At 42.3% G+C, this 14,911-nt stretch overlaps 1 protein-coding gene across 2 annotated transcripts in view; it reads right to left on the bottom strand.

Moving 5' to 3' along the window:
• The window catches only part of WDR7 (WD repeat domain 7), a 222,565-nt gene that overhangs the window by 65,035 nt on the left and 142,619 nt on the right, over positions 1-14,911 (bottom strand). For both annotated transcript variants that reach the window (XM_069963174.1, XM_069963173.1), the window contains one exon: positions 13,841-14,027. In XM_069963174.1, the coding sequence (XP_069819275.1) occupies positions 13,841-14,027 (187 nt within the window). The remainder of the gene's footprint in view (positions 1-13,840; positions 14,028-14,911) is intronic.

A 14,911-nucleotide genomic window follows, 5' to 3' on the forward strand; every position in this document is an offset into this window, starting at 1 on the left:
GAAGGGCATACAGTAAATATACTAAAGGGAAGAGTATACAGTAATGTACTTATAAGAAGAGTATACAGTAATGTACTAAAGAGAATGGTATATAAACTGTTTGGATTCCTGAGACCTCCCTAGACCCCCCCATGTTTCCGTCCGCCTCGGCCCGGCCCCCCACTGCCTGTAACTCTCATGCACAGAGTCAAAACCTCAATTATCACCAGAAAAGAAAATCTGGGATTTTAAAGGAGTGAAGTGAAATTCTGCGGCAAAGGCAGATTTATTTTATTCCCTGTCTCTCTGCTTTCTATCCATCAATATATGTGAGCTGAAATTAAAGATGGGGGGTGGAGAAAGAAGAAAAGGCCACAGAGAGCTCCTACATAAAGCACGCCTAACACGGGAGCAGAAGCCGGGCAGCTGTGCACCATTATTGTGTGCCTGCACAAAAGGGGGCAGCACAGCAGGGGGGTGCCAAAGAGGCCAGCACGCACGCTTCACCCCTGTGCACTCATTGTGGCCAGGCTTCTGCAGGAGGGCCTCCCTTTTAGCTGTCCCTACTGTACCTGTCATGGACGTAAGAGACCACGTTCAATCTAAATCTTGTTATAGATTAATAAGCAAACACTTTCTCGCTTATTATGCAATTTATCATGATGAAAATTGCCTCGGGCTTCTCCGGGCTACATGCTGATGCATTCATTTATTCACGAATAGAGAGGCATACTAATCTCTCTGACAGGTGAGGATGTAACAGAAAGATTAAAATTACTGATGGAAAAAGATCTGCCGCACTAATACAAACAGCACGTAAAGCAGATTGCTGCGAATATATGTATCTACTGGTTATACATAGGAAATATCAGAGCAACATGGTCACTGCGAGGTACAGGAGAGAATGGAGAACAGCGATGGATAATATTGTGTTTGATTGATAATAGATAGGAGATAGATATAAGAGAGAGATATGAGATGATAGATAGATAGATAGATAGATAGATAGATAGAAGGAGATAGATAGATAGATAGATAGATAGATAGATAGATAGGAGATAGATAGATAGATAGGAGATAGATATATATATATATAGGAGATAGATAGATAGGAGATAGATAGATAGATAGATAGATAGATAGGAGATAGATAGATATATATATAGGAGATAGATAGATAGGAGATAGATAGATAGATAGATAAGAGATAGATAGATAGATAGATGGATAGATAGATAGATGATAGATAGAAGACAGATGACTAGTAATAGGATATTATAATATATAATTTATAAAAAAAATTATACTTTACAGATTACTCACAGCTCTTGATAAAGAGGAATAGTCAACAATAAGTGAATCTAATCTCACATAAAGGACTTGTATTCTATCCTGTTTCACTATCCTACATGTTGAGTGATACAAAGAACAAAATTGGTAAGAAAAAAAAAATGGAAAAATAGCTAAAAAACTAAATAATAATAATAATAATAAAACCCTCTAATTACTAGATGATATATAAACTTTATAAAAATCACTAAAAATGAACAAAAATAGTCTGTTATCTGTTTTCTGTTATCGCTCATCCATTATAATTTTCAAAAATACTTAACTCTACAAAAATACAAAAAACTTTAAATTTTATGTTTTATTTCTATAAAGTTAAATAAACTAAAAAAAATGCTGATTTCAGTTAAATTATGTTCCTATAATGTTCTTTTTAAATATTTCAAATATTTAGCATGTTTGATAAATTTTAAGTCTACAAAATGGCGATATGTGATGTGTGTTGGATAGAGGACGTTAAGGTTCGTCCGAACCAAAACGCTCTGAATGTTGGATGCCGCCCTATAAAGTCCTGGAAAACATGGATATAGTCTATGGCTGTATCCATGTATTCCCACAATCCCTAGGGATGCATCCAACTTCTTCAGCCACCTGTATTCAAATGTAGGGTGTTCTGCTTTGGATGAAGCCAAGTGAGCTTAAAGGGGTTATCCAGCACTACAAAAACATGGCCACTTTCCCCCCTCTCTTGTCTCCAGGTCAGGTGTTGTTTGCAATTAAGCTCCATTTACTTCAATGGAACGGAGTTTCAAACCCCACCCAATCTATAGACAAGAGAGGGGGAAAAGTGGCCCTTTTTTTGTAGCGCTGGACAACCCCTTTAAGATTTGCTCACATCTACCCGCTCGGGTTTGGACGTCGAGCTTCGCTCTTCTCTAGTGCCGGATATTAACTTGACACTCCTCCTTTTTTTGAGGGTGAGGGTGATGTCACATATTCAATTTTATATCTGATCACTAGAATCAATTACATACATGCACATAACATGGCAGCCCCCTGTGCAAGCATCACAGTGTTTTAAAACACTGATGACACATGCAAATGAAAAAAAACAAAAATAACTAAACCACTTATCTTTTATAAATACATTTTGTTAACAAATAAAAAAAAATAAAAAAAAAAGTGACACAATCCTTTTAATACAGTACAGTCTTCTGTACGTAGGCAAACTAGCAAAAAAATAAAATTAAGACCAAATTTTGTAATTTTTAAAAAATTCTTAAATTTTAGAAATGAGGATTAAGATTCAATTAGAATAAAACTGTGCTTAATGTGAACATATTTACATGGAATTAATTACTAATTAATAAGGCTGAATGCACACTGAAGTTTTTAACATTTTTCATTCAAAAAGGTCTAAAAGAAAAAGAAAGAGAAAAAGAAAAAGAAAACAAAAAATGAGAAATTAGGACACTAAAGATGTGTTTAATAATTAAGTGATTAAGTATTAATAAAAGGGGTTAAGTTTTTTCATTAAAAAACACTTATTCTAAAAAGTTATAATAAAACAAGTACTTGACACCTTGTCATAAAAATAGTTAATAAAAAATACAGTAAAACAATAAAACGTTAAAAGACAATAAAAATAAAAAAAATCATAAAATATTTCAGAAAAAAAGAGGTATTATAATAGACCATAAAAAACTAAAAATAGCCTGACTGGAGGTGTGAAATAGGTCAGTAAAGTGTTTGATCTTAGGTACCACTTACTTATAGAATATAGATCAAGCATTTAGCTATAGTATATAATTATTTCTATTCAAACAAAGATGGTGGCCGCTATCAGAAGCCAAATTAAAAGGTGTACACCTGCAAAAAAAAAAAAAAACATTTCATTTTAAAATTAATTGGTGTCAGAAAGGTTTATGGACTTGTAAATTACTTCTTTTTGAAAAACCTCAAGTCTTCCAGTACTTATGTCCTGCTTCCAGCTGCTGTATGTCCTGCAGGAACTGGTGTATTCTTCTGCTGCCACCTCTGTTCACAATAAAAGAAGTTTGCTTTGATACTGCTCTGGACAGTTCCTGACATGGACAGAGGTGGCAGCAGAGAGCACTCTGTCAGACTGGAAAGAATACACCACTCCGTGTAGGACATACAGCAGCTGATAAGTATTGAAAGACTTGATATATTTACATAGAAGTAAATTACAAATTTACATAGCTTTCTGATTTGAAAGTCCCTCTTTCAAGGAGAACTCCAGGAAAATTAAAAAATCTGGTGCAGGCAAGGGGTGGGGAACATAATAAAGAAGCTATACTTACCTGTCCTTGTACCCCTGCAGGCCTCCTGTAGCTGTCCCGCTGAGAAATGCAGACTCAGCCACTCAGTAACTGAGGCATCTCTGCATTCACTGACTGGCTGAGCAGGTACTTACCGCTGGAAGAAACATGAGGCTGTGGCGGTCAGAGAGCTGGGGGGGGGGGGGGGGGGGGGCACAGGAAAAGGTAAGTATAGCTTTATTAAACTGTTTGGTTGAATATAGTGACCTCTTAGGCTGTCTAGTTTAAGAGCTCTATGACACAGCCCAAGCTGCTTTAAAAGTGAGCAGCAATGTCATAGACAGACCCCTGTTTACAAAACCCATTACACAGATGATCGTCTGCCGTATTACACAGGGCTATGTCAGCCGGTTCCCGCGATAATTGCCCCACGTGAGGGTCCATTTACACAGAAAGATTATCTGCCAAAACCAGGAATGGATTTGAAAAGAGGAAAAATCTCAGTCTTTCCTTTATGACCTGATCTCTGTTTATAGTCTGTTTCTGACTTTGGCTTCAAATCTTTGGCAGATAATCTGTCAGATAATCTTTCTGTGTAAATGGACCCTCAGGGCCCTATTACACCGGACGATTATCGTGCGAAAAATTGTTGTATCATTCGATAGATGGCAGGTAGAAATCTTGACTGCTACTAATCGACCAATGTAAAAGCTTGAAAGGACTCTTACAAGTAACAACAGCGCCACCACCAGGTGCCTAAGGTAACATATTGTACCTGGATGGAAGTAGGAAAACTAGCTATGAATAGAGTTTTCATGTAGTCATGAAACGTAACCATGGTGTGTCAGAGACATCTGTCATATGATCAGGAGATGGGACTCTATCACAGGAGTAGGGAACCTTGGCTCTCCAGCTGTTGCAAAACTACAACTCCCATCATGCCTGGACAGTCAAAGCTAAACTTGTTTGTACAATGGTGTCATCTTTTATAGAGGACACCCTGCTCTCCTCATTGCAATAGATTTTAAAGGGATTGGCAAGGGGTATGCTTGACTGCCACAAGGGTCCCCCATTCTGGTGACTGTCAGACCCCCATAGCATTTATCAATCATTGACTGAATTCAGCGTCAGGCCGGAGCACTCACGTAAACTTCTTGTCAGCTACTTGTACAAACCATAAAGATGAACTGGAGGAGCTCAAAGGTCGCTGATGGAAGTCACTGATGGAAATACAAAGACTCTGCAGATAAAACCAAAAATTGAAAAATCCCTCGCCTTGACCTCGGCTCCCCGCATGTATCATAGCCAGAACTTTGACTTCTCTTATCTGCCGGTGATGCCGGTATCATCAGCAACACAAGAGGCCGAAGAGCCAGAGAGTCTGCTGCCGTGTTATCACATCAAAGCCAGATCACAGCCGATTACACACGGAAAAAAAAAACGGCGACTGGAACGTTAACCATTTCTAGTCTGCTATCTATTCTATGGGACGGTTTGAAAAGTGTATACAAGAGGGAGGACTCTGCCCATAAGAGCTTACCCTCTACAGGAGAGAGGACCCTGCCCATAAGAACTTACACTCTACAGGAGAGAGGACCCTGCCCATAAGAGCTTACACTCTACAGGAGAGGACTCTGCCCATAAGAGCTTACACTCTACAGGAGAGGACTCTGCCCATAAGAGCTTACACTCTACAGGAGAGAGGACCTTGCCCATAGGAGCTTACACTCTACAGGAGAGGACTCTGCCCATAAGAGCTTACACTCTACAGGAGAGAGGACCCTGCCCATAAGAGCTTACACTCTACAGGAGAGGACTCTGCCCATAAGAGCTTACACTCTACAGGAGAGAGGACCCTGCCCATAAGAGCTTACACTCTACAGGAGAGAGGTCTCTGCCCATAAGAGCTTACACTCTACAGGAGAGAGGACCCTGCCCATAAGAGCTTACACTCTACAGGAGAGAGAACCCTGCCTATAAGAGCTTACACTCTACAGGAGAGAGGACCCTGCCCATAAGAGCTTACACTCTACAGGAGAGAGGACCCTGCCCATAAGAGCTTACACTCTACAGGAGAGAGGTCTCTGCCCATAAGAGCTTACACTCTACAGGAGAGAACCCTGCCCATAAGAGCTTACACTCTACAGGAGAGAGGACCCTGCCCATAGGAGCTTGCACTCTACAGGAGAGAGGACCCTGCCCATAAGAGCTTACACTCTACAGGAGAGAGAACCCTGCTCATAAGAGCTTACACTCTACAGGAGAGAGAACCCCGCTCATAAGAGCTTACACTCTACAGGAGAGAGGACCCTGCCCATAAGAGCTTACACTCTACAGGAGAGAGGACCCTGCCCATAAGAGCTTACACTCTACAGGAAAGAGGCCCCTGCCCATAAGAGCTTACACTCTACAGGAGAGAGGTCCCTGCCCATAAGAGCTTACACTCTACAGGAGAGAGGTCTCTGCCCATAAGAGCGTACACTCTACAGGAGAGAGGACCCTGCCCATAAGAGCTTACACTCTACAGGAGAGAGGACCCTGCCCATAAGAGCTTACACTCTACAGGAGAGAGGTCCCTGCCCATAAAAGCTTACACTCTACAGGAGAGAGGACCCTGCCCATAAGAGCTTACACTCTACAGGAGAGAGCACCCTGCCCATAAGAGCTTACACTCTACAGGAGAGGACCCTGCCCATAAGAGCTTACACTCTACAGGAAAGAGGACCCTGCCCATAAGAGCGTGCACTCTACAGGAAAGAGGACCCTGCCCATAAGAGCGTGCACTCTACAGGAGAGAGGATGCTGTCCATAAGAGCTTACACTCTACAGGAGAGAGGACCCTGCCCATAAGAGCTTACACTCTACAGGAGAGATGACCCTGCCCATAAGAGCTTATACTCTACAGGAGAGAGGACCCTGCCCATAAGAGCTTACACTCTACAGGAGAGGGGACCCTGCCCATAAGAGCTTACACTCTACAGGAGAGGGGACCCTGCCCATAAGAGCTTACACTCTACAGGAGAGAGGACCCTGCCCATAAGAGCTTACACTCTACAGGAGAGAGGACCATGCCCATAAGAGCTTACACTCTACAGGAGAGAGGACCCTGCCCATAAGAGCTTACACTCTACAGGAGAGAGGATCCTGTCCATAAGAGCTTACACTCTACAGGAGAGAGAACCCTGCCCATAAGAGCTTACACTCTACAGGAGAGAGGACCCTGCCCATAAGAGCTTACACTCTACAGGAGAGGGGACCCTGCCCATAAGAGCTTACACTCTACAGGAGAGATGACCCTGCCCATAAGAGCTTACACTCTACAGGAGAGAGGACCCTGCCCATAAGAGCTTACACTCTACAGGAGAGGACCCTGCCCATAAGAGCGTGCACTCTACAGGAGAGAGGACCCTGCCCATAAGAGCTTACACTCTACAAAAAAGAGCACCCTGTCCATAAGAGTTTACACTCTACAGGATAGATAGATAGATAGATAGATAGATAGATAGATAGATAGGAGATAGATGGATAGATAGATAGAAGATAGATAGAAGATAGATAGATAGATAGATAGATAGATAGATAGGAGATAGATAGATAGATAGATAGATAGATAGATAGATAGGAGATAGATAGATAGATAGATAGGAGATAGATAGATAGATAGATAGATAGGAGATAGATGGATAGATAGATAGATAGATAGATAGGAGATAGATGGATAGATAGATAGATAGATAGATAGATAGATAGATAGGAGATAGATAGATAGATAGATAGGAGATAGATAGATAGATAGATAGATAGATAGATAAAGAGATAAAATCTCTGATATTACTTCAATGTTAGAGACTATACTTCATGTATACGATTACTGAGTGTGCAGCTATCATCCGAGCTGTGCACCAGCACTAGAAACGTCCCATGCCTCTAATCTAACAAAGCAGCAAGGCCCCTGATGAGTAGCTGTGGAAACGCGTTGGGACAAAAGAAGGAGAAGTCTGAAGTGAGCCTAAATAAGGCAAGCAATATACCTTCAGCATTTTTTATGGATTTTGCATTTTGGTGAATCTGGACATAACTGTTGACCCAAAACAAGTGCAATATAATAAAAATATGTGCAATAAGGGAATACAGTTTAGGAGGTGATTTGGACGGTAATGACTATTTAAATGTTTGAATTGGGTAATATGCAACAGATGGAATACTGGATACAAAAAAAAAAAAAACATGGACAGACAGAAAAAACGCAACTAAGTCTGAACAGTAGCCAAAGACTTTAGTGTGAAAAAAATAGCTTTGTTTTGGTCTTTTAAGCGTATAAATAAAAGGTAATTTCTAATTGACGATAGATAGGAAAAAGATAGATAGGAGATAGATAGATAGATAGATAGATAGATAGATAGATAGGAGACAGATAGATAGATAGATAGATAGATAGATAGATAGATAGATAGATAGATAGGAGATAGGAGATAGATAGATAGATAGATAGATATATATATATAGATAGATAGATAGATAGATAGATAGATAGATAGATAGATAGATAGATAGATATAGATAGATAGATAGGAGACAGATAGATAGATAGATAGATAGGAGATGGATAGATAGATAGATAGATAGATAGATAGATAGATAGATAAATAGATAGATAGATAGATACAGAATTCTGTGAAGAATCTTCAGGCCTGCCCAGTCACTCACAGTCACTCAGGGGTTAAATCCCGCTGCAAACCTTATAATAGTATAATATGGCAAAAACTGGAGAGAAATAGGATTGTAGAGACATAGCTATAAATAGCAGGTAGTATAGGCGCCCTGGTGCTATATGTGGAGTGTGGAGGCCGGGGCTACTATCAGCTCAACAAAGACAAAGCTAAATGAATTCCGCACCTAATCCTATTACACAGAAGGTCAGCGTAAGTTAAGGTATTTTTTACTGTATAAGGGAAGGAAATAGTAAATGGTCGTTTCTATGACCTCGTAATAATATTTGAAAAGCCGACAGACAAAGGGTTACTATGGATGTAAATGTACCGGAACTTAAAGGGAAAGATCATAAGCACCTTGAAGTTGGCTTTTCTTAAAGTGTTACTGTCGTACTTATTTATTTTTTTGCAGAAATCAATAGTACAGTCGATTTTAGGAAACTTTGCAATTGGGTTTTTTAGGCAAATATGCCATTATCTGCATTCAAAAAGGTCCCCTCCCCCCTCCTCTCTCTTCTTCACTGCTCATTATCAGGAAATCTTTCCTCTTTTACATCAGTTGGGCCCTGTGTAACCTATGGAGAGGGGAGGGGGAGGAGGGAGATTAGTCACCAGCAGAGAACCAAGGATTACACAGTGGGACCTGTCTGAAAGCCGGTATTCAGAGGTCAGCGAGGTTAGTTCAGACTTCAGAGGAGATAGCCCGCTGATGTAGCTGTAAATTAACTTTTTGTTGTCCTGTTTTAGTGCCTCATCTCCCTCCACGCCTCCCCTCTCCATAAGAGAACCATAAAGACAGGGGGGGGGAGAGATTCAAACTGCTTTTTCATGATAAAAATGCATTTTTCGGCTAATAAAACCAATTACAAAGTTTCTTAAAATCGCCTGTACTGTTGATTTCTGCAAAAAAAAAAAATATTTAAACGGCACTTTAAGATAATTAACGACACAGCCACATACTGGCCTTAGAATTGGTTTAAAAAGATGATGTGACATAAACTTAAAGGGGTATCCACATCTTGTAATGAAACTGCAGGGCATAACAAACTGATCAGTGGGGGTCTAACCCCACCGATCACCAGAATGGTGAATATGGTGGAGGAACAAGGTGAGCTGCAGTGTAAAGCATGGTGGAGTAACAGCTCAGTTTGTTCATCCACCATGCTATACGCTGCTGCTCACCTTGCAGAGAAGCAAGGTGAGCTGCAGTGTACAGTATGGTGGAGGAACAAGGTGAGCTGCAGTGTACAGTATGTTGGAGGAACAAGGTGAGCTGCAGTGTACAGTATGGTGGAGGAACAAGGTGAGCTGCAGTGTACAGTATGGTGGAGGAACAAGGTGAGCTGCAGTGTACAGTATGGTGGAGGAACAAGGTGAGCTGCAGTGTACAGTATGGTGGAGGAACAAGGTGAGCTGCAGTGTACAGTATAGTGGAGGAACAAGGTGAGCTGCAATGTATAGTATGGTGGAGGAACAAGGTGAGCTGCAGTGTACAGTATGGTGGAGGAACAAGGTGAGCTGCAGTGTACAGTATGGTGGAGGAACAAGGTGAGCTGCAGTGTATAGTATGGTGGAGGAACAAGGTGAGCTGCAGTGTATAGTATGGTGGAGGAACAAGGTGAGCTGCAGTATACAGTATGGTGGAGGAACAAGGTGAGCTGCAGTGTATAGTATGGTGGAGGAACAAGGTGAGCTGCAGTGTACAGTATGGTGGAGGAACAAGGTGAGCTGCAGTGTATAGTATGGTGGAGGAACAAGGTGGGCTGCAGTGTACAGTATGGTGGAGGAACAAGGTGAGCTGCAGTGTACAGTATGGTGGAGGAACAAGGTGAGCTGCAGTGTATAGTATGGTGGAGGAACAAGGTGAGCTGCAGTGTAAAACATGGTGGAGGAACAAGGTGAGCTGCAGTGTACAGTATGGTGGAGGAACAAGGTGAGCTGCAGTGTATAGTATGGTGGAGGAACAAGGTGAGCTGCAGTGTACAGTATGGTGGAGGAACAAGGTGAGCTGCAGTGTAAAGTATGGTGGAGGAACAAGGTGAGCTGCAGTGTACAGTATGGTGGAGGAACAAGGTGAGCAACAATTAGAGTTATTATTATAGGGTACTCATTGCTGTGCAGCAGGAGGGCTGCAAAAAGTGCTTAAAGGGGTTCTTCAGAATCAGAAAACCATGGCTGCTCTCTACAAAACAGCGCCCCTCCTCTCCCCAGATTGTGTGCGGAATTACAACTCCCCTCCATTTCACCTGAAAGGAACAGAGCTGCACACAGCAGATACTGCACACAACCTGACAGGGGTGGCGCTGTTTCTGGAGGAAAGCAGCTATGCTCTTGTAATTCTGCGTAACCCCTTTAAGGTAGTAGTGTTAATAGTTAATAGCAGGCTGATGCTGCTATAGAACTCACATGGGGTGAAATGCGTGGTGTGAATTATAGAGGAGGCCTGGAGTGGTGACCATCGCAGGCGAGATTCCTGACATGGTGTCAATACAGTGATCATTAAACCCCACTAGGACCGCGCTATAGGAGACCCCGCCGGTGTGTGACCGAGGGTCAAGGGCAGACAATGGCCCCGGCTCTAATAGAGGCAGAGGCTGCCGCACCTATTGAAGTCGGAGGACGCTGTAGGCTCCAGCAATGAGCAGCCGGCTGCATAATCCACCTCCTGAGTATAGCGCTAAATACGGCTGTAGGGCACTGTGCACCATGCAGAGCGCCGCTCTTCAGGCTATCTCCTGGAACCCATCGATCCGCACATACATATGTACAAACTGAGATGGTGTCATTCCTGCAGTATTCTCTCCCCAGACAGGAGCTTCAATCAGAGAGGACCAAGAGGAGAACTGCAACATATAGAAGATATGCACACATAGCCCTCCAGGACAGGATCAATGTAACTAGGAGGAGGAGGAGGGTATATATTATACTGTAATATATACTATATTCCTGCACAGTGTCTATAATACAGCCCTATGCAGATCATAACACACCTCAGCTGCTACAGAACCTCATAATACACCTCAGCTGCTGCAGAACCTCATAATACACCTCAGCTGCTGCAGAGCCTCATAATACACCTCAGCTGCTGCAGAGCCTCATAATACACCTCAGCTGCTGCAGAACCTCATAATACACCTCAGCTGCTGCAGAACCTCATAATACACCTCAGCTGCTGCAGAACCTCATAATACACCTCAGCTGCTGCAGAACATCATAATACACCTCAGCTGCTGCAGAACCTCATAATACACCTCAGCTGCTGCAGAACCTCCTAATACAAACCTCAGCTGCTGCAGAACCTCATAATAAACCTCAGCTGCTGCAGAACCTCATAATACACCTCATATGCTGCAAAACCTCATAATACACCTCAGCTGCTGCAGAACCTTATAATACACCTCAGCTGCTGCAGAACCTTATAATACAAACCTCAGCTGCTGCAGAACCTCATAATACACCCCCCAGCTGCTGCAGAACCTCATAATACACCTCAGCTGCTGCAGAACCTCATAATACACCTCAGCTGCTGCAGAACCTCATAATACACCCCCCAGCTGCTGCAGAATCTCATAATACACCTCAGCTGCTGCAGAACATCATAATACACCTCAGCTGCTGCAGAACCTCATAATACACCTCAGCTGCTGCAGAACCACATAATATACAGCTCAGCTGCTGCAGAACCTCATAATACACCTCAGCTGCTGCAGAACCTCATAATACACCTCAGCTGCTGCACAAACTCATAATACACCTCAGCTGCTGCAGAACTTCATAACACACCTTAGCTGCTGCAGAACCTCATAATAAACCTCAGCTGCTGCAGAACCTCATAATACACACCTCGGCTGCTGCAGAACCTCATAAAACACACCTCAGCTGCTGCAGGACCTCATATTACAACTACGCTGCTGTAGAAGCTACAAGAACAATACTATAAGAATATAATACACCATACAAAGAATACTATATGTCCCTGTGTGCTGTGTGACTGGTATAACGCCCTCGCTTCTCCAGACTCCAGGACCCCCTGGTGATTTTCAGGGTGAGGGGAGCCACAATTCACATGACTATTATCTGTGAAGCCTGAGGAGTAGGAGGGAATCCCTAATCCTCCCTATTAGAGTGTACTGAGCTGTATATAAGGCTGGTGATATAGCGCTTGGCTGTGAAGAATAAGAACGCGTCGCAGATAAAGTGATGCTGAAAACTGCAGATAAGCGGAGAAGTGGCGAGATCTCATAATAGCTGCTGCATGCTGGGACCGGCGGGGCTCTCTGTGGTCACTGTGTACGCCGAACTGGAAGAAAACAGCCGTCCCTCCGGCACTAGATGTGACCGCTCTCAGTAACGCTACCTTACATAAAATAAAATAACATAAAAAGCTGCTTTTATTCCCTATTGTTCCTGGTTTGTGAACCTTCCCTGGGATTCTTTACGTTGCTGCTCTGTGACAGTATCTGGCAGTATCTTTATATATAAAGCAATTATTACTACTGTCTATTCATTTTGCCTCTTTTTAAAGAGGATAGACAAAATATTTTTTCTTTCATATCAATTGGTGTCAGAAAATTATACAGATTTGTAATTCACTTCTATTAAGAAATCTCCAGTCTTCCAGTACTTGTCAGCTGCTGTATGTCCTGCAGGAAGTGGTATATTCTTTGCAGTCTGACACAGTGATCTCTGCTGCCACCTCTGTCTATGTCAGGAACTGTCCAGAGCAGCAGCAAATCCCAATAGAAAACATCTCCTGCTAATATGTTCTTAAAAAAAACTAATAAAAACATTGAACCAGAAAACCTCTCCTGTTCTGGACAGTTCCTGCCATAGACAGAGGTGGCAGCAGAGAGCACTGTGTCAGACTGGAAAGAATACACCACTTCCTGCAGGAAATACAGTAAATTACAAATCTGTATAACTTTCTGCTATCAGTTGATTTGAACAGATTTTTTGAGTTCCTCTTTAAAGGGATACTGTATATATAATAAAAAAATCTAATATAATTTTTGTATAAAACACAGGACCTAAATGTAGACTGACCTAAATGGGCATTTTCATGGTGTTTGATCACATTTAGTGAACAGGTGAGGCCCTCCAGCTGTTACAAAACTACAATTACCATCATGCTAAAGCTTTGGCTGTCTAGGTATGATGGGAATTGTAGTCCTTCAACAGTTGGAGGAGCGCAAGTTTAAAGTGTCACTGTTGTTATAACTTTCAAAATTCAGGGGTTTTTAAGGGGTTATCAGCCCCAGGAGCGGGGCTCTCCATCATACCCAGACCCCCTAGGCATATTGTGTGGATCATGTGATCAGCTATGACGTACTTACACGTGACGCATTCTGCAGCAGCTATCACATGCGATAAGTACATTTCATCATTCTACAGGAAGGGGTTAAGAAACCATAAAAGAAATAAAAATACAAAGTAAGTCTGATGCCTGTGAGCGCAAAATCACATTCAATCATTAAAGGGTATAAATAAAGCCTTCTATTACTTTCCTATAGCCAATAATGGATCCCACTCATGTCATTATTAATGGATTTTACTGTATTGACCATAAAGCAAAGAACCTACTTGGCGAGCTGCTTTTCGGCGTCTGCGCACAGCTCCAGAAGACCCATCAGGACAGCGGACACATCCATATAGGGTTCCCATACTGTAAAGCCCCGTCCGATCAGATCGATGGCCGTCCTGCGGATGGTGCTGTGAGGGGGGAGCTTGGGGCTGGGGGGCTGCAGCAGCAGGAACGTCAGGGCCTTGCCTGTGATAAAAAGAGAAGATATACAACCATTACAGTCAGTCCTGGGAAGAGTCAGTTTTTACAAGCTTAAATGGGTTCAAGTTAAAGGAGAAATAGAAACCTGCCACGTCAGCAGAAAACGCAGGAGGCCTCCGTGCGGACTCAGCTAAGACGCATAAAACTTAATGGAGAGGAAAATTGTTTGACAGACAAATCATTGTATATGACACTTGATGTGATAGGGACACCGCCAGGGAGGGAAGGAGTAGTGCGCATCATACTGAGCAAGATCAATGGGCACAGTACAACTGCTGAGCAACCGCAGCTACTAAGGACTGGTACAAAGCCGAGCACACGTCCCAGTCACTGGACTCACATAGCACCCCCATCATCATGGACCTTCCAGAGCACACAGAGATTTTGACTTAAAGGGGTTATCCAGGGATAAAGTAAACAGTCCAGAAGACTTCTCTATCCTTTCCTTTATGCTTTACTTGCTTATACATCCTCTTAGGGTTATGAATTCAGGGGAGATTTATCAAACATGGTGTAAAGTGAAGCTGGCTCAGTTGCCCCTAACAACCAATCAGATTCCACCTTTCATTTTTCAAATAGTCTGTGAGGAATGAAAGGTGGAATCTGATTGGTTGCTAGGGGCAACTGAGCCAGTTTCACTTTACACCATGTTTGATAAATCTCCCCCTTTATATCTCGATTAGACATACTGTCCACCTACTTTTGAACCACCCTATCTTTGTATATGTAAATGTATAATATATATATATATATATATATATACACACACACACACACACACACACACACATACATACATATATATATACACAAAGATGCAAACTATACCAGAGAATCATGGATTCCTATGTCTGGCACTATAGGGATGA

The sequence above is a fragment of the Dendropsophus ebraccatus genome, chromosome 3, assembly GCF_027789765.1.
Source record: "Dendropsophus ebraccatus isolate aDenEbr1 chromosome 3, aDenEbr1.pat, whole genome shotgun sequence".
Classification (NCBI taxonomy): Eukaryota; Metazoa; Chordata; class Amphibia; order Anura; family Hylidae; genus Dendropsophus; species Dendropsophus ebraccatus.